At 47.2% G+C, this 25,709-nt stretch overlaps 1 protein-coding gene across 1 annotated transcript in view; it reads right to left on the reverse strand.

Moving 5' to 3' along the window:
• Nucleotides 1–20,588, reverse strand: part of WDR91 (WD repeat domain 91) — a 30,805-nt gene extending 10,217 nt beyond the window's left edge. Inside the window, exons 1-11 of the mRNA XM_023190072.2 lie at nt 20,405–20,588; nt 18,596–18,775; nt 17,811–18,018; nt 15,824–15,906; nt 14,685–14,815; nt 13,003–13,168; nt 6,264–6,422; nt 4,422–4,615; nt 3,207–3,357; nt 1,859–1,953; nt 1,512–1,680 (exon numbers count right to left, since the gene is read on the reverse strand). Of these exons, the coding sequence (XP_023045840.1) occupies nt 1,512–1,680; nt 1,859–1,953; nt 3,207–3,357; nt 4,422–4,615; nt 6,264–6,422; nt 13,003–13,168; nt 14,685–14,815; nt 15,824–15,906; nt 17,811–18,018; nt 18,596–18,775; nt 20,405–20,527 (1,659 nt within the window). The 5' untranslated portion in view covers nt 20,528–20,588. The remainder of the gene's footprint in view (nt 1–1,511; nt 1,681–1,858; nt 1,954–3,206; nt 3,358–4,421; nt 4,616–6,263; nt 6,423–13,002; nt 13,169–14,684; nt 14,816–15,823; nt 15,907–17,810; nt 18,019–18,595; nt 18,776–20,404) is intronic.
• Between the last annotated feature and the right edge of the window lie 5,121 nt (nt 20,589–25,709).

Below are 25,709 nucleotides of genomic sequence, written 5' to 3' on the forward strand. Positions count from 1 at the left end.
AAAAAAAAAAAAAAAAAAAAAGTATTGGTGATGCTCTCTGTAAACTGCGATGGGTCTACGGGTGCTCACTGTACTGCTTTTCTTCTCATTATACTATGCCCCTATGATTTCAATATGCTTTTGTATGTATTCAATGTTTAATTAAAACCTTGACAATCACAAGTAAACACATAATTACAAATTGTAATGAGAGCTTTGGAGGAAAATACAAGATGCTACGAACTAAGAGGAAGTGAATTAAACCGGTGGAGAGGACAGTGGGCAGAGGGGCACAAGAGATAGGTCTAGAGCATGTCCCTGGAAATGCAGAGAAGTGGTCAGACTGGAAACACACTGGCAGCATTTGCTTGTGGACTGACTGTGTGAGCAGAGGGAAAAGGACAGGTCTGAGAAGAACCCCAATTTTTGTTTTTTGTTTTGTTTTTCTTGAGACAGGGTCTCACTCTGTCACCCAGGCTGGAATGCAGTGGCACCACATCAGCTCACTGCAGCCTCCACCTCCCAGGCTCAAGCAATCCTCCTGCCTCAGCCTACCAAGTAAGTGAGCACCACCACACCCAGTTAATTTTTAAATTTTTTGTAGAGACAAGGGCTCACTACATTGCCCAGGCTGGACTTGAACTTCTGGCCTCAAGCAATCCACCTGCCTCAGCTTCCCAAAGTGCTGGGATTACAGGCATGAGCAACTGTGCCCGGCCAAGATCCCAAATTTCTAGATGAGGCACATTTGCCAAAGTAAGGAAAATTATGAGGGGAGGGGTGCATGTGGCAAGGGGTGGAGGTCAAGAATTCGGGTGTGACCCTGACAGGCCTGAGAGGTCTGAGAGACCCAAAGGGAACACAGAGCACTTCTACAGGCAGATGCAGAACAGAACAAGCTGAACATCTGGAACAGGAACCAACTGAAAGTAGGAGCCTTGAGTTTCCAGCAGCATTAGGAAACAATGTGTTCAACATAAAGGCCACATGACTTGTGAGCAGTGAAACAAATCAGTTTAATAAGAAGTAGCACTGCCTTGGAAGGTGAGCTTAGCATCATTCAGCCTCTCTGGGGCTCAGGGTGGCAGTGGCAGCATCTATTACTGTCTTGAAGGAAGGGGTCCTCGGCTCCAAGGTGGGGCCCAGGTCCCCTGGGAGCAAGTTCACAGGCTGTCTGGTCACCTCGCTTCTTATGAATCTGCATGTGTCCTTGCTACTGCTGGCTGCTGCTGCTATAATTCTCATACAATTCTAAGTTAACAGGATGTCAGAGGGAGACACGAGTCCTCTCCTAAAAAGTCAACCACAGGGGCCCTCTGGTAGGTTCTGTGTGACTCCTAAGTTTGTGGCACAATTCTGAATGACATGTCACTAACAATCTGCCCAGTTGGAGTACACTACTTTTCAACACTTAAAACTTTATTAAAAATCTGAGGAGACCAAAGCAAAAAGAGGGAAGAGGCTCTTCAGAAACCCAAGGGAATGCAGAGAGTGTGCCTGGCTCCAGAGAGAGCCATAGGGCAGGCCCGTACCTGCTGTTTCATGGTTTTTGTGTCCCACAGCAGCAGCCTGCCAGGAACCTGGTTCATGCCCTTGCTGCCGATGTCTGGTGCTGAGAAGTCCACCTGGGAAGTGAGGCTCAGAGCTGCAGCCGAACAGACGAAAGAGGCCCCGTTGGGGCTGCACGCAAGAGACAGGATTCTGCAACACACATGGGCCTGGGTCAGACCCTCCCCCTGCCCACAGAGGGAGGGTGCACTTTGGTCCTGAGGCTGGATCCTGCACAGGAGATGGGGCACAAGGCTCGGGAAAGGCCTAGCCCCACGGACCACACTTGGCAGCCTGTGGCCTTGATGGTGGGGGGTGGGTTCCAGCTCACCTGGGCATGTCGTCGTTGATATTGATTTCACAGAGATTCTTCTTGGCTTCTGTGTCATAGAGACGCACCGTCCCCACACCACTGCCCAGCAAGAGCTGGAACGACAACGGGCGTGAGGTGGGAAGGACAGCATGGAGTGAGGCTGAGTCAGGGAGGATCTCCAGAAGGGGAGAGGCTGGGCAGGCTGCGGGGGTGAGGCCCCTCCTCTATGCATCCAGGCAGTTCGGGGGAAATCTGACTACAATGAGCCTCATTTTAAAATTAAAGACATGAGAGCTGACCTTGAACTTCTGAGCAAAACCACAAAAAGTATCTGTGGAATGGGAGAGACGTGTCACCTTGGACACATCTGGAAATGTTCCGGCTGGTAAATGAGGCCCACTGATGCTCCCTTTCTTCAGTTTGAAACACCAGCTGTTGGAACCCTTCCTTCCCACTCTTGGTCTGCCCAGCACCCCTCCCAGCATACTGGCTCCGGCTGCCACAGGGCCTGGGTGACTCCCATTTGCCTTTTCAGGGGACAGCTCTGGCTCTGGGTCTATAAAGACCTCCAGAAAAAAATAAAAGGGGCTATCCTTGCATTCAGGAACTGCTGACTGATTTGGTGAAAAGCTTCAAAGATAATAATAGTGCCAGAGGAAAGTGCCAGAAGCAGCCCAGGTCTGAGGGTGTCTCCCAGGAATATTAGGTAGAGTGTGACCTTGGCATTCACTTGACAAACTGGCACTGGCACAGGGCAAGCCCTGAGGTCCTCATCCATGAGGATAATCCCTTCAGCTGCCAAAAATTATAGAAAAACAGGGTTTGCATCTTGGGCTATGTGGTATGATCCCCACAAATGAAGTAAAAGAAAAAACAGCAAGTCAATCTTACCTCCTTAACTACAAGCCCTATCTCAAATACAAAATCCGGAAGGAAGAACACTGTACTATTCCTGGGGACAATAACACCCATGGGGACCACGAAACAGAACACCAGCCCCTCACCAGCGGAAGCCACTTCCCATGGGGCCTGGCACGGGAGGGCGCCCACTGAAACTGCAGCTGGAAACACAGACAGATGCGGGGACAGCAGTCTGGCAGGTGGTCGCCAGGGCAGACCACCACAGACAGGAAGAAGCCGTGTGTTCCAGGCCCCCTGCAGCTCATTTCTATCTGTCAATTTGGTAACCTCACTGCCTTCCCACAACAGGAGCCTTCTGGCCAGTCCTGGACGTGTGTCCCTGAATCCCCAATAATCGAAAGAAGGGAGGAGAACTGGCTTGGCTGTCCTGACTCAGCCAGTGGAGAACCCTGGGGAATCCTCCACTGAGCCAGCAAAGCAGGGCCCACCGGCCACCATTACTCACCAGTCTGTCCCGTTTGGTGGCCCATTCCAAAGACAGCAGCGGCGATTTGGAAATGGAGGACGCTTTGGTCTGCATGATGGGGTTGAAGGACCACACTTTGATGACCCCGTCTACGTCTAAGCTGGCGACTCTCCTCCCAGAGCAATCCACTCTGAGGTGAGAGAAAAGGGCGGCCTGTCAGCTGGCTTCTCCGTCCCCATCCTCTTCCGCTAATGCCAAGATGATCGCTTTCCTGACTTCCTTACTGTTTTTAAAAAACAATCCCTAGAGGTCTACATTCAAAGGACTGGTATAGACTATTTCCAGAAATATTCATTCATTTCTTTGTCTAAGAAATACTTATTAAGTGCCAACTATGTGTGGAGCTTTTGGTCAACTCTGGGCAAAGAGCGGTGAGCAAGAGTTGCAGGGCCCTGCCCTGGGGCCACTTGCAGTCTCTGGAGATTTAGAGCCTCCAGACTCACATTCCAGAACAGCCCAAGGGCCCCAAGAGCTGTCAGGGCTGTCAAAACAAGAAACCCACCTACCAGCTGAAAATTATGCCCCACTAGGGTTTGTTCTTGAAAGGTTTTTACTGTGCTTAAGTAAAAACTTACAAACGGTAAATTACAAATCAGGTATTTACCTAAAAGTACCAACATAAAGCAAATTAAAATTGAGTGAGTTTGGGGGGCTAAAGTAGGGTAAATTTTCCTAAAACTGAGAAAAACACAATTAGAAAGGGCAGAGAGGCCGGGTGTGGTGGCTCACGCCTGTAATCCCAGCATTTTGGGAGGCTGAGATGGGCAGATCACTTGAAGTCGGGAAGTTCAAGACCAGGCTGGCCAACATGGTGAAACCCTGTCTCTACTACAAATATAAAAATTAGATGGGTGTGGTGGCAGGCGTCTGTAGTCCTAGCTACTTGGGAGGCTGAGGCACAAGAATCACTTGAGCCTGGGAGGGCAAGGTTGCAGTGAGCCAAGATCGTGCCATTGCACTCCAGACTAGGCGACAGAGCAAGACTCTGTCTCAAAACAAACAAAAAAAAGATCAAAGGGCAGATGGGCTGACCAGTCCACTGGCAGCTCCAAGCAACTCCCATGACTCTTCAGCCATGACTGTGGCCCTCGTCCAAGCCCCCATTCTCTGCCATCTCCTGCTGGCCACACCTCCACGTGTGCTGTCTGAAAATCTGAGCTTCCCAGGGTTTCCTTGGCCCCAGGCCCAACCCACCTGCAGTGCATGATGGACGAGTGGTGTTCCCCGTACTCCTCCTGTCCCAGCACAATAAAGGGCTGCTCGGGGCGGACTCCTCCACCCTCAGGGCCTGCCGAGGACGCCCGAGTCAGTGGCTCCACTGGCTCCGTGTGGAGCTCTGGGCATGGCTCAGCCTCTGGGCCACTGGCTTCTGGTTTCTTCTCTGCACACTGTCACAAGCAGGGCGGGGACAAGTCAGCCAGGAAAGGGTCCCCCACACCAGGGCATACACCACAGGGGGACTAGGCCTAGGCCGCAGCATTTTGCGGAGCTCTCGGTAATTAGAGTGGAGAGGAGAGCTCTGACCTGCGAGGGTAGTGCTTAGCTCACCCCAGGAGGGTGCAGGGCCTGCCCCCCGACAGCCCCTTCCTAGAGACTTCGCTCCACACAGGCCCTGCTGAAGGAAAGGGGGCTGTGGCCTCTCTGTGACACAGTTGATGGGACCCAGGACACACATCTGCTGTGACAACAGGCCAGGGGGAGGATGCGTGGTGCAGGCCACACACCGCACTGAGCATTTTACAGATTTCTCTCATTTAGTCCTCCTTGAACAAAGATGCTATTATTTTCCCCATTTTACAGCTGTGGAAACTAAAAGACTGAAAGAGAAGCCAAATCTCTTGCCCAAAGTCATACGGCTGGCAAGGGGGAGAAACTGGATGTGAAGCTGGGTGGGTGACAGGTAAGCCCGGCCCCTTTCCAGCGCACCCCTAGGCCCACCAGCCCTCCTGGGAGGTGGGCACTGAGAAACTAAGAAACAGACACAACTGGCCAGTAAGAAAGACAGAGACCCAAGGGCCACTTGGGGGTTCAAGGCTGCCCCGTCTCTGCGTCCCTGGGGCAGCAGGTGTTGGCTACCATCTGGTGCTCACCTAGACACAATCCAGGCTGGGGGCATCGGCCAGGGCACTCTCTATCAGCCCAGGGCTCCAGATGCTCCTGCAAGTGCTTCCTCAGAGAGGCCGGAGGAGGAGTTCAACAATAAAAAATAGTAACAGAGGAACTTCAGACCTTACGGGGCTGTGGCTGGCCCCCAAGTGCATCTTGAATCCTGAAATGCCAGAACTTATAATCTGAGTCTTAAGGTTCCGTTGTCACCACAGTAGCGGGCTGTTAATGAGGAAATGCCTTTAAAACAGGCAAATAGCCTCAATTATGAGATAAATGGTCAAGAAGGTGACTTGAGCAAGAGAACCAGTAAATACCTTAGACTTTGCCATCGATCAGGAGTATCTGGCAGAAACAGAAGGAGCTGTAATGCCACAAAGAGCAGGCCATGGCCCACACTGGCCAATGAGGGGAGTCCCCAGAGCCCCGGGCTCAGCACAGAAGGGCCTGGGCCACAGCCTCCCACTGTATGGGCACATGGCCCTCAGTGCAGCAATGCAGGCAGCTGGGCCTCAGGCAGCACAGGAGAAAGGAATCCTGTGACCAAGCAAGTCTGAGTGACTGGGTGAACCGAGAGAACCAGGTCTCCAGGAGCCCAGGACAGGCTGCTAAGCACAATTAACCTAAGGGAAGGATGAGTACGCGAAGGTTCCCAAGCCAGCTTAATCACAGAAGTCAGCTTCTGGGAGCACTTCCAGAGGCCTGCATTTTCTGGCCCCTACTTAGGGAAATGCAGCATGGGAGAAATGGACCACAGAAGAGCCAGGCAGATGATGAACCCAAATAACCAAAATACAAGCCATTAAAACCAATTAGGCAAAAGCATACTCTGCACAGCAGCAGACTCAGAGGAGAGAGAAGAGGAGGCCTCCACATTGCTGCTCAGTAGCTGCATGAGTGTCCCCAGGAGTGTTCAGGACAACCCCATACCTGGGAAGTGGTTGTGGAGAAAAGCTCCTTCCTCTCCTTGCCGTGGTCCTGCAGGCGCCGCTGCCGGTGCTGTGACCAGCCGGACTCCCCAGTGGCCAGCCCGCTGAGGAGGCTCTTCCCATCCTTGGCTCCTGACATCGGGTCCTTTCCCTTGGTGCCCTAGAGGAAAAGAAGCTGGCTGTGAAGTCTCTTCCCATCTGCCCAGGCCATGATAAGCATGCCAGGAAAGCAGCAAGAACCAGGGAGCGGCTCCTCTACCCTACAGCTCCCAGGTAAGGTCAGCCCTGGGCGGGCGGGGGGCGGGGAGGCAGTGGGCAGGAGGGGACACGGGGCGGTGGAGGAGGCAGTGGGCAGGACAGGGGGGCGGTGGGGTGGGGGCACGGTGGGTTGGGGGCAGGTGGTTAAAATGGTGTTGGTTTAGCTAGGTAGGTAAGGTCATAGTCAGCCCCTGCTATGACCTCCTCCTTTCTGTCCTCTACCTGTTAAGAGGACAGGTCACCTGCAATCCTCATCCTGCAGTATCTCTCATCTGGAGGGAGATGTCATCTTGATCTAATCGGAACAATTTAGTCTAGTTGAAGGGGAAGAGCCAGCACTTACTAAGTGATGACTAAGGAAGGCCGGGGCCTATGCTTGGTGTTATACACATTTACAAGCAACAATATTTTTGGGCAATCTAAAAATTATTTATGCAACAAGCAATCGCCTCTGGAGGGAAATGGAACACAGTACCCTCTCTTGTTTTGGGCCAAGTGTGGACTAAAGCAGCTAATATTAACAAATACTGAGATGTTTAAAAATGATTAGTAGAAAACCAGAAATTCTTAACAGAAATTGTTGAAAACCCAAGGAACATTAAAGAAAGATAAATTGGACAGGAAATAAACTGGTATCTTCTGGCTCCTTTTCATAACAAGAGTGATAGGGTCAACTAAGTTATAACAAGAGGGAATGAATTTGATCATCCCCACCCCACGCATATAGAGAGAAGAAGTCTCTATTCTTAATCTAGAAACTCTTAAAAGGAGTTGCCACCCCGCACCTTTCCAGACTGTTGGGCAGGGCTCTCTTTTTCCAGGTTTATACCCACAAATTGTGATGTTCAAACACCCTCACCCTCATTTTTTACACTTTTAGCCAAGAGATATGAATGCAAACAGCCACTCAGGTTTGAGACCAGTCTTCTTGAGAAACCATTTCTACACAAGCCCTAAGTGAAGAGAAGAAACTCAATCAAAGTCTACCTACTGCTTTCCAATGCTTCTACTTGTTATTTTTTATGTCAACAGTAAACAATTTAAAATGATTATCATGGAGTCCTTGGAATCCTGCAGCCATGTGAACAGTTAAGAAAGAAAATTTTAAAGGACTATTAGCTTACCTGGAACCAAACCATGGCTAATCTGCAGGGTATTTGCTATTTTGGGCCTGTTTATAAACTTCAAGTACTTCCGTGAACAAAGAAAGGATGGTAAATCTGTCTCAATCAGCCACAAACACATTTAATTCCAAGTATTAGAACTGTGTCAGCCGGGCGCGGTGGCTCAAGCCTGTAATCCCAGCACTTTGGGAGGCCAAGACGGGCGGATCACGAGGTCAGGAGATCGAGACCATCCTGGCTAAGACGGTGAAACCCCGTCTCTACTAAAGAATACAAAAAACTAGCCGGGCGAGGTGGCGGCGCCTGTAGTCCCAGCTACTCGAGAGGCTGAGGCAGGAGAATGGTGTGAACCCGGGAGGCGGAGCTTGCAGTGAGCTGAGATCCGGCCACTGCACTCCAGCCTGGGTGACAGAGCGAGACTCCGTCTCAAAAAAAAAAAAAAAGAACTGTGTCAATAACAATTGTGTATGGGTCCTGGGAGGACAAAAGCCACGGAGAGGTCATGTCCACTCCTCAGAGAGTTTCAGAGAGATGGAGTGGGGAGGTGGCCTGTTGGAGTTGGCTGTCAGGCTAAGGTCTGGGGAGGTGGTAGGCAGTTGCGTCGTGTCCTGCTTCAAGACAAGGCTCTGAAACCCCCATAAGAACAAATCACTGAAAATGCAAACACCGAGCATCACAGTCCAGAAGGTGCCACTGCCACATTTTGCGCTGCTACATGTATGCCACGCTGTACGTGGGTCACAGGGGGACTCTGCCTTGGAAACAAAGGTGGGAACTGTTACAGAGGGAGACAGGCACTTTATGGGCCCCCTCCTGCCTTATTCAGCCCCTCCACTGGATAAATGGTGTCTTTTCCTTTTTCACCAACAGTAAAGAGTGCTCAATTCAATTGGTGAATATTGATGGAAGGAGGTGGTTTCGAATTCCTCTCGCTCATTTGAAAGCCACTTGTAACACTTCCCCAGCAAGAGCAAACAATAAAACACTGAGAAGTACAAAGGTAATACTTCCTTCACAAGTCAAGATAGCAAGGAAGGCGTCTGGTACAGAGAAGAACTGCCTTTACAGTGATAGGGCAGTTTATGCCAAGAGAGTGATGGACCTAAGCATGACCTATCAGATTTTGCTTAAAGAAGAGGGGAGGTTCTCCTTTCTCCTTAAATCTATGTTAGTCACTGAAGAAGAAGAGTAAAAGATAGTAATATATTAAAAGCTGGTGAATGTGGTTGTCCACAAAACTTTTTAATAAGTAGGTGAAGGCCAATTTGTGTCTAGCCACAAATGTACATAACAAGTGAAGGTTTACTGGCAACTGTTAATTTTTCAGAAATAAAAAGCTAAGAAAAAAAAAAAAGCAAGACAAAACAAAGGAAAAAGGGGTAAAGTCACAATGCGATGTAAGTCATTACCTTCAAACAAATCCATACAATTATGGCCAAGCACTTGCGTATGGGTAAAGAGCTGGAGAGAATGAAAGATGTCAGCAGAACTGTGTACTCTCTGGACAATGACACTTGCACACAGAGAAGCTCGCACCCTTCTGGAAGCTTCTTCTACTGCGACTCTACCTTACACATCTTTGCAACCTTAGCACCCAGCACCACACCCGCATAAGCTGGGCACTCATTCATGACTGCCTAAATAGACAAATGGATGGACTGATGGACAGATGAAATAACTGTTAATTAAAAGTTTTATTTCATTTTAAGTGCAACCCTCATAATAGTCTTTAACTGCTGGCTTCAAATAATAGAACATCCCAATAGTCTAAAGTATATTCTGTCATAATCTACCTGACTCCTGCAGTTCAAGAGAGACACAGTAACCTCTGTCTTATCATTTGACCTTCTCACTCTGGAGACAGACATAAGTTGATACCCATTAATTTCCGGTGGACTGAGTAGGTCAGGAGGGATTCCAGAGCCTCACAGAGCTTACTAGGATGGCAGCCATGCAGACGGAGCAGGAAACAAGTTCCAGTAATTTGGTCTCACCTGAAGCTAAACAAAGTTACCCAGAAAACAGGCCCTCATAACACAGAAATCCCAGAATGAAAGACAGGCTTTCCCCTTCCTGTCAAGATCCTTGGGAAAAACCTTCAGGGCAGTGGTTGTGACCACTTACTTCTCAGTAACTGGGAGGTAATTTGACACTAATAAGAGTCACAAACACAGAAGTTTGTGGATGCTTTGCTTGCCTTACATTACAGCCGGTTAAAGGTTATCTCTATAATGAGGTAATTTCCACGGCTCACCAAGTGGGTGTAAAAGGAGCAGAATTATCGCTGGCGGGAAGGATGGAGTACAAACTACAGGCTATGTGAGCCAAGCAGCAGCCCAGGCAAGCCTGCTATGGATGTGCTGTCCCTGGCTCTTGTAATTAGAGATGCTAGAAGGGCTTGGGAAGTGTAGTTTTGCAGTTATTTCCACAAAAAAAAAAAAAAAATGCCTCCAGACTCATATTGAAAGCCTGGAGAGTATTTGTCAGGCTTTCAATATAAAAGCAATCTATTTTGCATCTATTTTGCCATCTATTTTACAAGAATAATGCTATGAATGTTTCAGTAATAATGACAACGGGTTCAGTAATAATGACAACGGGTACAGCAACCAATTACAAGCAGATAAAATGCTGATGTGAGCAAAATTTACAATGCTCTCTATAAATTATATTTAAGATAGGAAAGTCTAATCATTTTAACATATTGCTAATTTAACAATAAAATACAGCCTATTTTTTGTGTGTGCTTATTCTTTAACAGTAAAAAAGAAAGAAGGGCTCTGGTGTGGTAGTAGCAAGGAAAAAAGACGACATGCTTAATATACACTAATAAAGCAATGTGGCTTATTTAAAAACCAATGCCATTGTATACTGAGTTCAAAGCAGTATATTATCAAAATGGCAGGAAGTGATCCTTCCATGCCCTGCATTTAGTATCTGTGAGAGAACATCTGGAATCGTACACTCAAATTTGGGCATTAATTGTAATAGTGGGATTGAAACATTAGAATGTCCCCCCAGAGCAGGGGGCCCAGGATGTGAGGGGAAATCATGCCATAGGGACAAACAGTTGAGGTAGGAGTTGAAGGGAGGATGAACAAGAGCGCTTAGCATGGAAAAGATAGGAAGAATCATTCTATACAATAAGCCTTATTATTCTATGTAGCTCCAGAGGGCTAAGCTAAGATCCGTGAGGAAAAGTCATAAAGAAGTTTCTTGTGATAGCTTTCTAACATGCATATGTTCCTGCTTGGACAAGCAGTGAGCATGCATCTTAGGAGGCAATCAGTCCGGACAGTGTACTCCTATACTCAGCAGAAGGTGGGCCAGATGACCTTTGAGCTTCCCTCTAACTCTAAAATTCTGTGATTTTCTTGAACCTCAAATCTACTAGTTATTTTTAGAAGTGAAACATTAATGCTGCATCTAAATCATCTACCACTAATAAAAAACAAGTGACCTGACTATTGGGTTTTTTAGATTCGAGATATCTTTCGTCTTCACTGAAGAACTAGAAACTGCTCTGTTAACATACCACACAGTGACCCAATCTTTGTTCCATTATATTTTAGAGGAAAGGTAAGGCATGTTTTACTGCAAATCACACATTCTTATCCCCATTGCTTAGCTGTAAACTGCACAAGTAATTTCCAATCTCATTTCAACCTCACCATGTGACACACAGTTCCTAACCACATACAGTATGGCCACAGCTTACTCCCACAGAAGCTGTCTCTATGTTTTCTTTCAAGTTAATGAAATTGAATTTCATAATTTCAAGCTCATTTCAAAGGACTCAACATTCCACATGTCACTTATTAAACTTATAAAATGTTGTACAGTGAGAGATCCAGAAAGCAAGCAGTACAACTTACTCGGCCACATTCCACAGAACTGAAATTCTAACTTTAAGATTTGAATTTCAGAAAAATATTCACAGGAGTAACCATGATTGAGTTTTAACTGCCTGAACCCTCATGGCTGCTAAGATTATAGTTTTTTTGCATTAATGGCACTTTAGGTCTCAGAACTAACTCAGGTACCCACATGGGCCAGGGCCTGCAGGAATACAACTTCTACTACCAACATTTACTGAGTGCTGACCCTCTGCCAAGCACTCTTCTTCTAGCCGCTCAATTCATCCTTCCCTGGGAAGTAAATACTATATTATCATCCCAAGCAAACTGGGGTGAGTTTAAGCAATCTGACAAACGAGGAGCTAAAAGTAAAGTTGTCTGGCCCCAAAGCCCATGCTCTTTCTGATCCAGTGTCCTGCTCAGTGTCTCCAGCTCAACAATACCCAGCCCAAGTGCTGTATTCCAATGGCAGCCTGAGGCAGACCCCTACCTCCCTGGGTATAGCAAGCAGCCCCAAACTGCTGTGCCACTTGCAACTGGTCTCACGCTGAGGCTGGTAAGAGAAGAAACCACAGACTATGACTGTAACTAATAATGCACTCAAAGAGAAAGTGTCCCTATGCAAGCAATAAACAGTCTGCAGGCATTTCTGAAAGCAATGAATTCTGACAATGTCTGCTAGTTAAACTAGTCAGTAGGACACTTGGCTGTTTTGGACATAAGCTGACATAAAAAAAAAAAAAATCCACTTGCAGTTTTCCATAAAGATAAGAAATAGTGAAAATCCTTTGCAGAATTTTCAAAGAATTTACAATTTTCAACTTGTAGGCAAAATGCATGCATTCAGAGGTAATTCTTGATTTACTCTTTAGCCAAACACTATTTTTATATCACCAAAAATTCAAAATTCTAATTGCCTGAACCCACACTTGAGGCACCAAAACATAGTCATAAGCCCTCATGAGTTCATAGGAAATTTATAAGAAAAGAGGGGAGATTCTTCCAAGCCTGCTTCCTGTCATCAGATCTACTACTTCACCCAGGAAGCATCACAGACTTCAGAGAACTGACACAGGAATGCAGGCAGGGGAAGGCAACCCCTTGGGTCAGGAGACCGGGGTGTGAGGTCTGGCACTGCCTTAATCAGTGCACAAGCATCTACCTAGCATCTCAACCACCACAGTGCCTGCAGTCTAGCCACAGGTAAAGATGGAGCGGGGAGCCAGAACGCATTCGGTGGCTTTTCCTCCTTCTCCTCCCAGTCCCTCCGCTACAGTCTTACCTAGATTCTCATCCTGCAGAACCATCACTTTCTTGAGAGGAAAGGCAGGGAAGGGGGAAGAAAGGTAATGAGATGTCAATTTAGAATCTCATCAACATGCCCAAGAAACCAGTCCTAAAGGGAGGGCAAATAAGTCTACACTTGACCAGGAGGTCTGGAAGCACAGGCAGCCGTCAGGGGCTTCTTGGCCACAGTTAGAGAGGCAGGACTTGTGCTTACCTGACCACCAAAGGACTCTTTCTTGGCCGAGCTCTGAGCTTGAGGAGGGCCCTGGGCAGGCGACAACCTTGAGGGGCTCTTCTTACTCTGAGGCAGCAGTGAGGACAGGAAGCCCACGCGAGGTGACTGGGAGAGGGAGGCATTCCTTTGGCTGCACACCATGGCACTGGTCAGCAAACACACCACAGGGTCAGAGGGCTGAAATGGGATGTGGAAAACCACGAACATAGACCTCCCGGGCTATGGATGATGTTAAGTGACCGGGCCTGGGTCAGGTCCAGGAGGCTGGGCTTTAAGGTGGTATTATCCTTGGTATCATTTTTTGTACAAAGGGAGCCAGCAGCTTATCTGTTACAAGGGTGAAGTCTGCGGCTCTTCTTTGAGGGTCACAGTAAACTCAGAGCTGTCTTGTCCGATAGCCACTGGTCACGTGTGCTATTGAGCACATGAAAAGTGGTTAGTTCAAATCAAGATGTGCTAGAGATGTAAAATTCACACTGGAATTCAAAGACTCGGCATGAAAAGAAGTATAACATAGCTCATTAACATTTTGTTTATATCCATTACATATTGAAATGATGTTTTGAATATACTAGGCCAAATAAAATATATCACTAAAAGTAACTTCATCTTGTTTTATTTATTTTTTTTTTAACATAGCTACTAAAAAAGTTAAATTACATATTTGGCTCACATTTTATTTCCATCTGAAAGCACTGGCTCCACCACCACAGCTATGTCATCTGGTGCAGTACTTGGTTATGTGGAGATCTGGAATCCGGCTGCCTGGGTTTGCATCGTGACTCACCAATCACTATCTTCCTCACCTGTGTGTACCTCTGTTTCTTCAACCACTACTATTATTATCACCAGCTGGGGCTTCTGCTTTAACTGGCTGTTTCTGAAGGTCAAATACCTCTCTCTAATCTGCCTTCCTCTTTAAACCATCAGAGAGGTGCATGCTTCTACTGAGGAATGCATCCAACCTGTGGTTATCAATCTTTCCATACATGAGATGCTCCTTCCAACGCACAAAATCTTCCCAAGACTTTACCATAGTGGTTGTTTTTATTTATCCAGGCTACACATATCTGGATGTAGAGTTGGCAGAGCTGTGCAGTTCCCCAGCTCTAGGCAGAGCCACAGGCTTGGAGCCTCAGAACTCTAGAGGACTTTTGAGGCCATGGCGACCTTACTCATAAAGCTCTGAAGCAAGGTGGACGTGGTGGCTCATGCCTGTAATCCCAGCACTTTGGGAGGCCAAGGCAGGTGGATCACTTGAGGTCAGGAGTTTGAGACGAGCCTGGCCAATATGATGAAATCCCATCTCTACCAAAAGTACAACAAAAATTAGCCAGGCATGGCGGCATGCGCTTGTAATCCCAGCTGCTTGGGAGGTGAGGCAGGAGAGTCACTCGAACCCAGGAGGCAGAGGTTGCTCTGAGCCAATATTGTGCCACAGCACTCTAGCCTGGGTGACAGAGCGAGACTCCATCTCTAAAAATAAAAATAAAGCTCTCAAGCAAGAGCAGTGTGTACCAGGAGGCTCTTCCGCAATTCTCCTTCAGCAGGCACAGAAGGCTGCAGGCACAGATGGCTACAGGCAAGGCAAGATCAGAGGGAACGGTGGGGCTGAGAGCACAGAGGGCAAAGAAAAGGAGAGGGCCCTCACACACACTCACAGTTCCGAGTCCCCCAGGCGGTCCATGTTGGAGACATAAGGAGGCAATTTGTGTTGGACCAAGGCCTCTTCCTCTTCCGGCTGTTGCTCCTCTTTCTTTAGTCGGTGGATTTCAGCTTGCAATGCAAAAAGCTACACAGGGGTGGGGCTGAATTAGCCAATGATCTCACCTAACCTTCCCTCTGTGGAGGAAGACATCTAGACACATTGCATCCAAGCCCACTGGTCTGAGTGCCACCCGCCTCAGCATCAAGGGGCCCATCTCACTCTGCTCACCGCAGACTGGGAAAAGTGACTGCTGTCACTGAACAACAATGAGGTGAGAAAACCAAAACCCATTAGAAATCCAAAACCCATTTTCTTATTAATCATTTGACTTGCTTCCTCCTAGATTCACTGAGAAAAATAACTCCACCCATCCTGCTTGCTCTTTGGAATGGAAAAAAAAATTTAATGAATTACAGCGTTTTTAACCTTTTGCCTGAAGAAAATTACATATACACACACCTCAAAACCCAAGAATCTTAAACCCCATAACCTGAACAGCCTATAATCTTCCTTTTCCTAACAATATCACCTACAGAGATCTTAATTTCATGAAAGAGAAATGTTCCTCAGGCAAAATGTACAGGCAAATGTGGGTCCCCTGGCTCTACTGTTTTATCAAACTAGAGAAGCATACAGCTGAGTAGGAACAACTAAATTATATCTGGGTTGTAAACTATATATATGTGTGTGTGTGTATATATATAGTTTACATATATACACATACGTATAGTTTACATGTTTATATACACATACACATATATAGCTATATGTGGAAAGATGAAACAGACATACGAAAACAGGTTAGTTATAAGGTGGCATGGATGCATATAGTCTTTTTCTCCTTAAAAGTTAATTACTGTTACTATATTGTTCATGCTATATATCTGACTTAAAATATGAATCTCACCTCGGGTTTTGAGAGACTGTTACTCTCCAAATTCCCAATACTGACTTTCTGGTAATTCATTTCCATCTGAGAAATTAGGTAGTGGCAGTGAAAAGCTGATTAATATAGTCTTCCACTGCCACTACCTAATTTTACACACAAAAAGCAGAAGTACTTCCCCAGGAGCAAGCCTATTCAGAACAAACCTTCTGACGCAGAACTTCATTTTCTTCTTGAATCTGGTTAGTCCTCTGACACTCCGCATCAAAGTTCAGGATCACAGGGACTGGTGCACAAAGTTAAAGAATAAGCCAGCCCGTGAAATGTTTAAAACTCCTTCCCAAACCCTTGACACATCAGTAAAACACATGAGATACAGGGACAGAGAGAACAGAGTACAGGAGCGGTGCCGTGGGCTCTTATGGGCTTAATGAAATAGTCGCTCCCTTGTCTCCAAGACTTTCTCTAGGTCTGGCCTCATTTCATTCAGACAGACTCACAGACACATGACCATCTGCCTGGCCAGCCCACAAAGGGGACATAAATCCAAACCTAAGCATTTTCTCTCAAATACCAGCAGCAAACAGCATCCAGTGGGCTTCACAGCCAGTCTGAGCTTTAGGGAGGTCAGTACGTTCCACTAAAAGCAGCCCTGGAGGCCAGTGGCTCCACAAGAATACAGCCAATGAGGCAGAAAAGACCAGTCACTTGGCTTCACCTCCCAGATTGAGCCTCTCCCTGGCAAAGGTTTGGACTGAGAAGAGAAAGCTTTCTGCAGATTGCATGGCCGCCCCAGGAACAACCACAATCTAGCTTGGGAAACTGGTCCTTCTCCACTGCCTCAGGCAGCCTCAGTTAGGAGGAGCACAGAGCAGACAGGGCCTCAGAACTGGAAAGAGGACTGGAGCCCATATGTGTGTAACCTAGTTTGAGGACCACTGAAAAGACTCTGAGTGACAGTTTCGATTTCACTGGAGGGCCCACGAGGCTAACTGGAGAGCCCTCAGGATGAAGAGAGGGAGCAAGGGGGAGGAAACAAGGCAGCTCTGGCAAGGGTGGAATTCACACTCGTCTGCGGCACAGAAAGGGTGAAGGCAGGAAAGGTGCCCTTCCCACCTCCACCACAAAGTGTTCCTCCCAGAGGCCAAAATGCCCACCCATGGGTGGGCCTCTAAACACCCAAATTTATCAGTGCCTCGCCAGCCAGCCCCAGTGCCTCGGCCAGCCAGCCCCATTCAAGCCAGACTCCCTTCTCCTCTAAATTTCCAGCCTAGAGAGTATAAACGATGGCCTCGGGAGCTCTGGCTTGTACATTTGGTAGGCCATAAATTATTTACCTGCATTCTCATTCATTCCCCCTCGCAAATATCCGCATATATATTCTTTTTTTTTTTTTTTTGAGACGGAGTCTCGCTCTGTCGCCCAGGCTGGAGTGCAATGGCCGGATCTCAGCTCACTGCAAGCTCCACCTCCCGGGTTTACGCCATTCTCCTGCCTCAGCCTCCCAAGTAGCTGGGACTACAGGTGCCCACCACCTCGCCCGGCTAGCTTTTTGTATTCTTTAGTAGAGATGGGGTTTCACCGTCTTAGCCAGGATGGTCTCGATCTCCTGACTTCGTGATCCGCCCATCTCAGCCTCCCAAAGTGCTGGGATTACAGGCTTGAGCCACCACGCCCGGCCCGCATATATATTCTTAAAGCTACTGTGTTTTCTGGCAACTTGAGGAACACTGAAGTTACCATTAGAGACAGTAACTCAAACACTAACGCAGGCAAAAGTTCCACCCCAAGAAGTCTTCTCATCTGTACCTAATCCCAGCAAAGGTATATCCCTTGGAACACGTTTCATGCACAGAGAGGGTACTCTCAAGGCTGCCCTGTTTCTCCAAGCAGCAGCTGCCTTCCAACCCCAGTGCCTGCTGACAAAGTAGGTGCTAGCACTCCACTGCTGCCATTGTCCCTGCCCACACGTCAGCTAATACTTCAGCAGCACAGTGTCAGAACTAAGATTCATGATTCCCTGGCTTACTGACAAAAACAACCACAATTTGTCCAGTCCCCTCATATGACCCATGAAAATGGTCCCCGGGCATTTTTGTAGAAGAAATGCCTGTATGGAGAGCAGCGGGCTATTGATCCCGAGGTCTAGGGGCCTCAGGCTGGGTCCTCAGCCCCAGACGACTGAAAGGATATGCATGCACTGAAACAGGACGCTCAGGAAGTTGTGCAGGGACACAATGAAGGTGTCGGCCCACTGTCGAGAAAAGTAAGTAGCAAAGGTGGGGTTGGTGTCCGGAGATGGCAGGAAGGGCAGGACAAACCAATCCTTCCACTCAGCCTGGTTCTGGAGTTCTGTGGCCTGCTTTGCAAAGAACTCCTGAGCCTTATCATTTCTGTTTGTCTGCCAAGACACAAGGAGGTAGCAAGGAGGGAGAAGAGACGGAAATCCAGAGGTAAGACTCTTCATCACTGTACAACAGAAAACCTTTGGCTATCAGCCTGCCAGGTAAGAGGCAAAATAAAATTCCATAATATAAAGGAAATCATCACTCTTTTCTCAAGGAACTTGTCATTTCAAAGCTGGTTTAAACTGAAGTTCTAATGATAAATCCCATCCTAAAAATTAATCCCTAGCTGATGTTCAAATAACTAAGTAACTCATTCCTCCAGGTCAGCTATCATCTTTATTACTCAAACTTTAACCCAGCTACTCACATTCTTTAAAATACCACCTTTGTTTTAAGCTTACATGCTTAGAATAAAAAAGGAAATAGGAATGGGGAAGACAAGTCAGATGATCTACAGATGACGACAAGGAAAAAAAAGAAGGAAAACAGCCAAAAATAATTGCACTGTAACTGCTGCACTCTTTCCCATAGTCACATACAGAGTCCTCTCTAGGAACTGGAAGAAAATCTATTTCAGGATCAAAGAGCTCCTTCCACTAAGGGAAACAGAAACCCTGAATCAACAGGTACCTGGATCGTGTAGACAAGATAAAAGCGAAACAGGCTGGTTTTCAGCTTGTGGATGGTGGGTCTGTATATATCCTCCAAGCGGCTGAAGAGTCGACGCTCCAAGTAGCTCCAATAATCCCGAAGGGCAGCCAAGTCATACACCTGCATTAACTGCTGCAGCTGGTCCACAATCTTATCCACCTGGTGAGAAACATGGATGGAGAAGATGGTAAGGGACAGAAGGGAATTCTCCCCTGCATGGAATAAAGTTTTTTCCTCTTGTCATGGCTTCTGGGTATAAAAAAAAATTTGTAAGTTAGCAATCTATAACATTTTCAAAACATACTAATGCAATGGTTTTTCAGTAGTTTTCTGATGTTAGAGAAGTGGTTTGACCCTCTAGCAAGCACGGAAATTCCAGGTGTAAAAGGGCTCTGGGCCAGAACGTAAGAGATCTGGCTCGAGATCTTGGATCTGCCTCTGACTTACTTGATCAATTTGGCAGTGCCAGGCCAGGCACTGTGGCTCACACCTGTAATCCCAGCATTTTGGGAGGCCGAGGCGGGTGGATCACCTGAGGTCAGGAGTTCAAGACCAACCTTGCCAACATGGTGAAACTCCGACTCTACTAAAAATACAAAAATTAGCCAGGTGTTGTGGCGCGTACCTGTAATCCCAGCTATTCAGGAGGCTGAGGCAGGAGAATCGCTTGAACCCAGGAGGCAGATATTGCAGTAAGCCAAGATCGTGCCACTGCACTCCAGCCTAAGTGACAAGTGACAGAGTGAGACTCTGTCTCAAAAAAAAAAAAAACGGCATTGTTGCTTAACTGTAGTCTCAGTTACCTCACATTTTTTAAAAAGGGGGTGGGGTGGAGAGAAGAGAGTATGAGAGAATCTCCACAATTCCTAGATACCAAGGATCATAAGGAGGTACACAGACTGGCTCCTTCAAGTCATCAGAGTTCCACCGAAGCCGTGGTAGCTGCTCAGAGTGTCAGCCAAGGAAGTCACCTCCTTGGGAGGAGCAATTACAGCAGAGTACAGAATCTGGAAAAGGGTTTAGATATCAATACCAATCCAACACCCCTAGCTTGTAGATCAGGCCACTGAGGCCCAGAGGGGTGAAATGATTTGCTTTTGCCACTAAGTAGCCACTAACTTTGTCCAGGCAGGAAACCAGATCTCCTAACTCCCCTCCAGTGCTCTTGCTGTTAGCTCACTGCGTCTCATTGAAGTCAGTACATACAAACATACAACTCACACCCATATACATTCCAAGAACCTCGCAATGCAAAATCATTTTAGAGTAGGGGAAGTTTGGGTTTCTCTAATGTGCCATGAGGTCTTCCACAACTACAGAAGCAAAATTGCCAAGGAGTCCCTGACGAGGCCATTTTAAACAAACACCGCAGGTACTTGAACACAGCTAACGTTTTGAACTGCAGACTTCTTTGCTTCCACTGCCATTGGAAGCCAACACGAATATCTGTTGCCAAAACGCAACCATCTACCTAACCTTGGCTCCTAAAACCTCATCGCCATCCTGGCCAAAGAGGCTGGAGTGGAGACAGAACCCTGGACCAGAAGCCGGGGCATCGAGGCTTCAGCCTCGGCGATGCTCCTAACTCGGGGGGCGGCTTCAGGCAGGTCCCGTCCGTCTGAGGGCCTCAGTTCCTCATCCGTCAAGCTGGGGTCGGACGCGCTGAGGTCTCCCGCGCCTCGACGCGAGTGACAGCGCCGATCCCGCCCCGGAGGCAGTGCTGGGGGAAAGCCCGCTTCCCGGTTCCCTCGGGCCGCCTCTGCCCGCGCCGCTCCCGCCGGCCCTCACCCGGAACCCCTTCTCCTTGTCCGCCTTGATCTCGGCGTCCAGCTGCCGCAGTGTGTGCGTGAACCCGCGGAAGAGCAGGTACTCCCGGACCAGCTCGTCAGTGCGCTCCACGGCCTCCGCCATCGCAGCGCCACTGTCTTTAGGGGTGGAGCGGCAAGGGACGGAGCGACGGAGGGGCGGGGCCTGGGAGCGATGGGGCGGGGCCGGGCGCGGGCACCGAGCACGTCACGCCGGGACAGGCCTACCAGTCCGCACGCACCGGGCGCCCCAGCCTGAGGCCCCGCCCCTCTGCTGGCGCCCCGCCCCCGACTCGCTCGAGGCCCCGCCCCTGAGCCAGTCCCACCCGGTCTGGCCGCTCGGGTCATCATCACCCCGCCCGAGGGGTGGCGAGGGGAGGTCCTGGCGGCGCTGGCGGCGGCTTAGGGAGGAAGCTGGAGCCCTTAGAGCAGAGTGACCTGCGTGAAGCCACAACCACGCGTATCCTCAGGGAGCGCTAACTCCCCCAAAGCCCTGCTTTCATTAGTAAAACGAATTGGCTACACAGCAAGATAACCAAGATGCACTGCTAGGATAGGCAAATTTCATAGGAATGTATGTACGCTGTAGTCCTGGTTTCTTGTGAAAAAAAAAAAAAAAGGTATGTATGTGTGTATATTTTTAAAATTCAGGAGAATTATACACCAAGTTCCTATGCAGTCGGACCTCTGCATACTGTGGTTCCGCATTCGCGGATTCAGTCAACGAGGACTGAAAATATTTTTTCCAAAGTTTTAAAAATAAAAAATAGCCGGGCGCAGTGGCTCACACCTGTAATTCTAACATTTTGGGAGGCCGGGGTGGGCGGATCTCTTGGCCGCAGGAGACCAACCTGGACAACATGGCGAAACCACGTCACTAAAAACAAGCAAACAAACAAAAAAATGCGGGGCGCAGTGGCTCACGCCTATAATCCCAGCACTTTGGGAGGCCGAGGCGGGCGGATCACCTGAGGTCGGGAGTTCGAGACCAGCCTGACCAACATGGAGGAACCCTGTCTCTACTAAAAATACGAGATTATCCCGGCGTGGTGGAGCATGCCGGTAATCCCAACTACTCAGGAGGCTGAAGCAGGAGAATCGCTTGAGCCCAGAAGGCGGAGGTTGCAGCGAGCCAAAATCGCACCATTGCACACCAGCCTGGGCAACAAGAGCGAAACTCTGTCTCAAAAAAAAAAAAAAAAAAAAAAAATAGCCGGGCTTGGTGGTGCTGCCTGTGCTCCCAGCTACTTGGGAGCCTGAGGCAGGAGGATTGCTTGAGCCCAGGAGGTCAAGGCTGCAGTGAGCTGAGATTGCATCACTGCACTCCAGCCTGGGTGACAGAGCAGCACACCATCTCAGTTTTAAAAAAAATACCATTTTTAAAAACACAAATTAAATATAGCTTAACAACAATTTAGGTAACATGTACAATGTATTCAGTATTATAAGCAATGTAGAGATTATTTAAAGTATACAGGAGGAGGTGTATAGGTTAGATGAAAATGCTAGGCCTTTTTACATCAGGGCATCCATGGATTTTGGTCTTCTAGGGAGGGTCCTAAAACCAAACCCCTGCAGATACCAAGGGACAATTGGAGTGGTTTTATCTGAGAGGTGAGACTATGAAGGACTTCTTGTTTTTAACATTGTTTTTACTGTTGAAGTTTTTACAAGGTGTACGTATTTTTGTAAGTAGGAAAATAGCCAATATCTTTGAGCCTTGCTTTCTTCATCTGCAAAATGGTGATAATAGGCCAGGCGTGGTGGCTCACGCCTGTAATCCCAGCACTTTGGGAGGCCAAGGCGGGTGGATCATGAGGTCAGGAAATCGAGACCATCCTGGCTAACACGATGAAACCCCGTCTCTTACTAAAAATACAAAAAATTAGCTGGGCTTGGTAGCGGGTGCCTGTAGTCCCAGCTGCTCAGGAGGCTGAGGCAGGAGAATGGCATGAACTCGGGAGGCAGAGCTTGCAGTGAGCCGAGATCGCGCCACTGCACTCCAGCCTGGGCAACAAAGCAAGACCCTGTCTCAAAATAAAAAAAAAGGTGACATTAACACCCACCTTGCACAGTAGTAATGAAGATTTAATAAGACAGTGTAGGCCGGGCGCGGTGGCTCAAGCCTGTAATCCCAGCACTTTGGGAGGCCGAGACGGGCGGATCACGAGGTCAGAAGATGGAGACCATCCTGGCTAACACGGTGAAACCCCGTCTCTACTAAAAAATACAAAAAACTAGCCGGGCGAGGTGGCGGGCGCCTGTAGTCCCAGCTACTCTGGAGGCTGAGGCAGGAGAATGGCGTAAAACCAGGAGGCGGAGCTTGCAGTGAGCTGAGATTGCGCCACTGCACTCCAGCCTGGGCGACAGAGCGAGACTCCGTCTCAAAAAAAAAAGACAGTGTATGTAAAACGCTTAGCACAGTGAATGGCCTATTGGTAAAATGCAGTGAGTGTTCCCTTCTCCTTCCCTCGAATGATGTGACTTTTCGTGTTTATCAAAATACAACTCAGAATCATTGCTGCCCCTCTGCTCAGACCCTCCAATCCTACTCTATGGAAATTCAGCTCCAAAAGGGCTGTGATCTGCACTAGAGAAAGCCAAAAAGATAGCACAGAGCAAGCAACAGCAGGACAAGACAGACCTTGTTCTGTCCTCTTTGTTTGCCCTACCTGTCTCCACAAGTGTACCATCCAGGCAGCTAACCTTGCCTCGAGGGCAGGAAAGGAGAGTCACCACTGTGACTACTGGGAGACCAACTTCTACTTTGAGATCTCAGATCATCAAAGCGAACTTGGAAAATTTGGATGAGTTGCAACCACCAAAGCTTCCACCTACAGGAAAATTGTGAATTAGATTTCCCTAAGGGCACCTGAAGTCTGCAACCATAGATCTCACCTCCCCCACCTCCATCTACCCTGACACCTCCCAGACCAGAGCCTGTAAAACCAGCTAAGATTAGTTTTCTGATCAATGAAAGGCAGCTCCTCAGAGCTTAAGCACAAGCCCTCTGTTCTACCGGAATGTCTTCTCCAAAATACCCATGTGGATAGCTGCCTTTCCTCCTTCACGTGTTTGCTCAAATGTCAGTGTCTTAGTCTTTTTGGGCTGCAATTTTTTTTTTTTTTTTTTTTTTTTTAGAAATGCCATGAACTGGGTGGCTTATAAGCAACAGAAACTTATTTCTCATAGTTCTGGAGGGTGGAAAGTCCAAAATCAAGGCACTAGCAGATTCATTGTCTGGTAGATGCCCACTGTCTGGTTCATAGATAGTACCAAGTTACATGCTCAGTAGAGAGCATCCATCGCCATAGCCTTTGATAGATAAATCTTTTCTGACTGTAGTCAGTTCCATAAAAAGTCATAAGCACCTCTGAAAACTGGAAATGGCCCACCATGATCCATCCAGTAATTCACAGGTTTCCTATTGATAGCCCTCATGCTTGTTGTAGGAGGTAGCCTGTGTATATGTTGTTTCACTCACTGAAAATCAGTAACACACAAGTTAAACCAGATACCCTTTTTCACTTCTCAAGTTAGTAATTTTTAAAATTTATTGTCCACTGTTGGTGAACATAAAATGAAAGGGGCATTGTCATTAAGCTTCAGAAGGAGCTACTTTTCTAGGAGTCAATTTATAAATTATCAAAACTTCCAAAATGTTTCTACTCTTTAGCCCAATGATCCCACTTAATTTCTTTAATTTCTCTTAAAGAAATAATTTTAAAAATAAACTGGAAAAAAAAAAAAAAAAGGCTGGGCACAGTGGCTCACATCTGTAATCCTAGCGCTTTGGGAGGCCCAGTTGGGAAAATCACTTGAGGCCAGAAGTTATGACAAGCCTGAGCAACATAGGGAGACCCCTTCTCTAATTTTTTAAAAAAGAAAATAAATTAATGTAAACATTAAAAATAAGATTTATGCAGAATTTTTTTATAAGAGTGCAACTTATCTTTAATAATGGAAGTTATTTACAATAGTGAAAGGTATAAGTATTTAGAGGCTATAGTGAGATACCCTCCAAGATCTTGGGAATGAAGAAGTTGTACTTTCCGCTGAGAGTTAAACTACAAAATCAACCTAAGATGGTTTAGAATACAAGGATGTAAAATCAGTGGAGAGAGAAAAGATACTAGGCACACCGGCTTTGGTTGCGGGCATTCACTTCCAAAATAAATATTATGTCAGTTGGTTTTAACACAGCCACACAGAAACCAGAGAGTGCCATGGGCAGGGCCCATGCTCATGTGCAACACAGCCGGCACTCATTTTATGTTCTGACCTATGGCAAGGCCATCCCTAAGATGAGAAGGTGGCACTAGACCATCCCAAAATTGGGCCCGAGAGGCATCCCCCTCCCCTTTTCCTGGTACAAAGCTCACAACAAGACCATTTGTGTCCTCCAGCACTTGACTACATGGAAACATAGCATTCCAGTGTCTTCCTCCTGGTAAACTAAAAGGTAGTTTTTGATCACAGTAGTCTTCCAACATAGGTGGAAAGGATATCATTTATGCCAGTGCTACCATGAATAGTCCCTGTGTGGCAGTTATATGTCTCATTCAGAGATTTACAAAGTGACATCATGATATCTTCCTCAGGCCCCTGTGCAATGAGGTCAGCACAAATCAGCCTTTCAGAACTTAGTCACTCCTGGGGACTACAGGAACCAGTGCCAGCAGGTCTGTTCACACTAGTTCCACATGCAGGAGTCTTTTACTGATTTCTACAAGGAGAAAGAAATCTCAAACAACCAACATGTTCAACATTAGAGGAAATCTTATACATTATGCTACATCTATCCCATGTAATATTATGCAGTTGTTAAAATTTTTGTTTTTTAAGAAAATTTAATTATTTGGAGAAATAGTTATGCTACAATGTGTTCAAAATTATGATTCACACTCTAGAAACCAATTTGGCAGTTTCTTACAAGATTAAGCATGCAAATACCATACAACCTAGTAATGACACTCAGGTATTTGTCCCAGAGAAATGAAAACTTAGATTTTTACATAAAAACCTGTACACAAAGGTTTATTCATGATAGCCAAAACTGGAAACAACCCAGATGTCCTTCAACAGCATGACTCCATGTATAGAACATTTTTGAAAAGCCAAAATGTAGAGATGGAAAATAGATTAGTGAAGGCCATGAAGAGGGATGGGCACATGGGAAGGGCATAAATTGCTGTGAAACTAAGAATTTCCAATCCTGCACTTCTACAATTAAATTTTTGGAACCAAATATAGGACCCCACAGCTGAACTCTGGTTACCAAGTTGTGT

The sequence above is a fragment of the Piliocolobus tephrosceles genome, chromosome 8 (assembly GCF_002776525.5).
Source record: "Piliocolobus tephrosceles isolate RC106 chromosome 8, ASM277652v3, whole genome shotgun sequence".
NCBI classification, from domain to species: Eukaryota; Metazoa; Chordata; class Mammalia; order Primates; family Cercopithecidae; genus Piliocolobus; species Piliocolobus tephrosceles.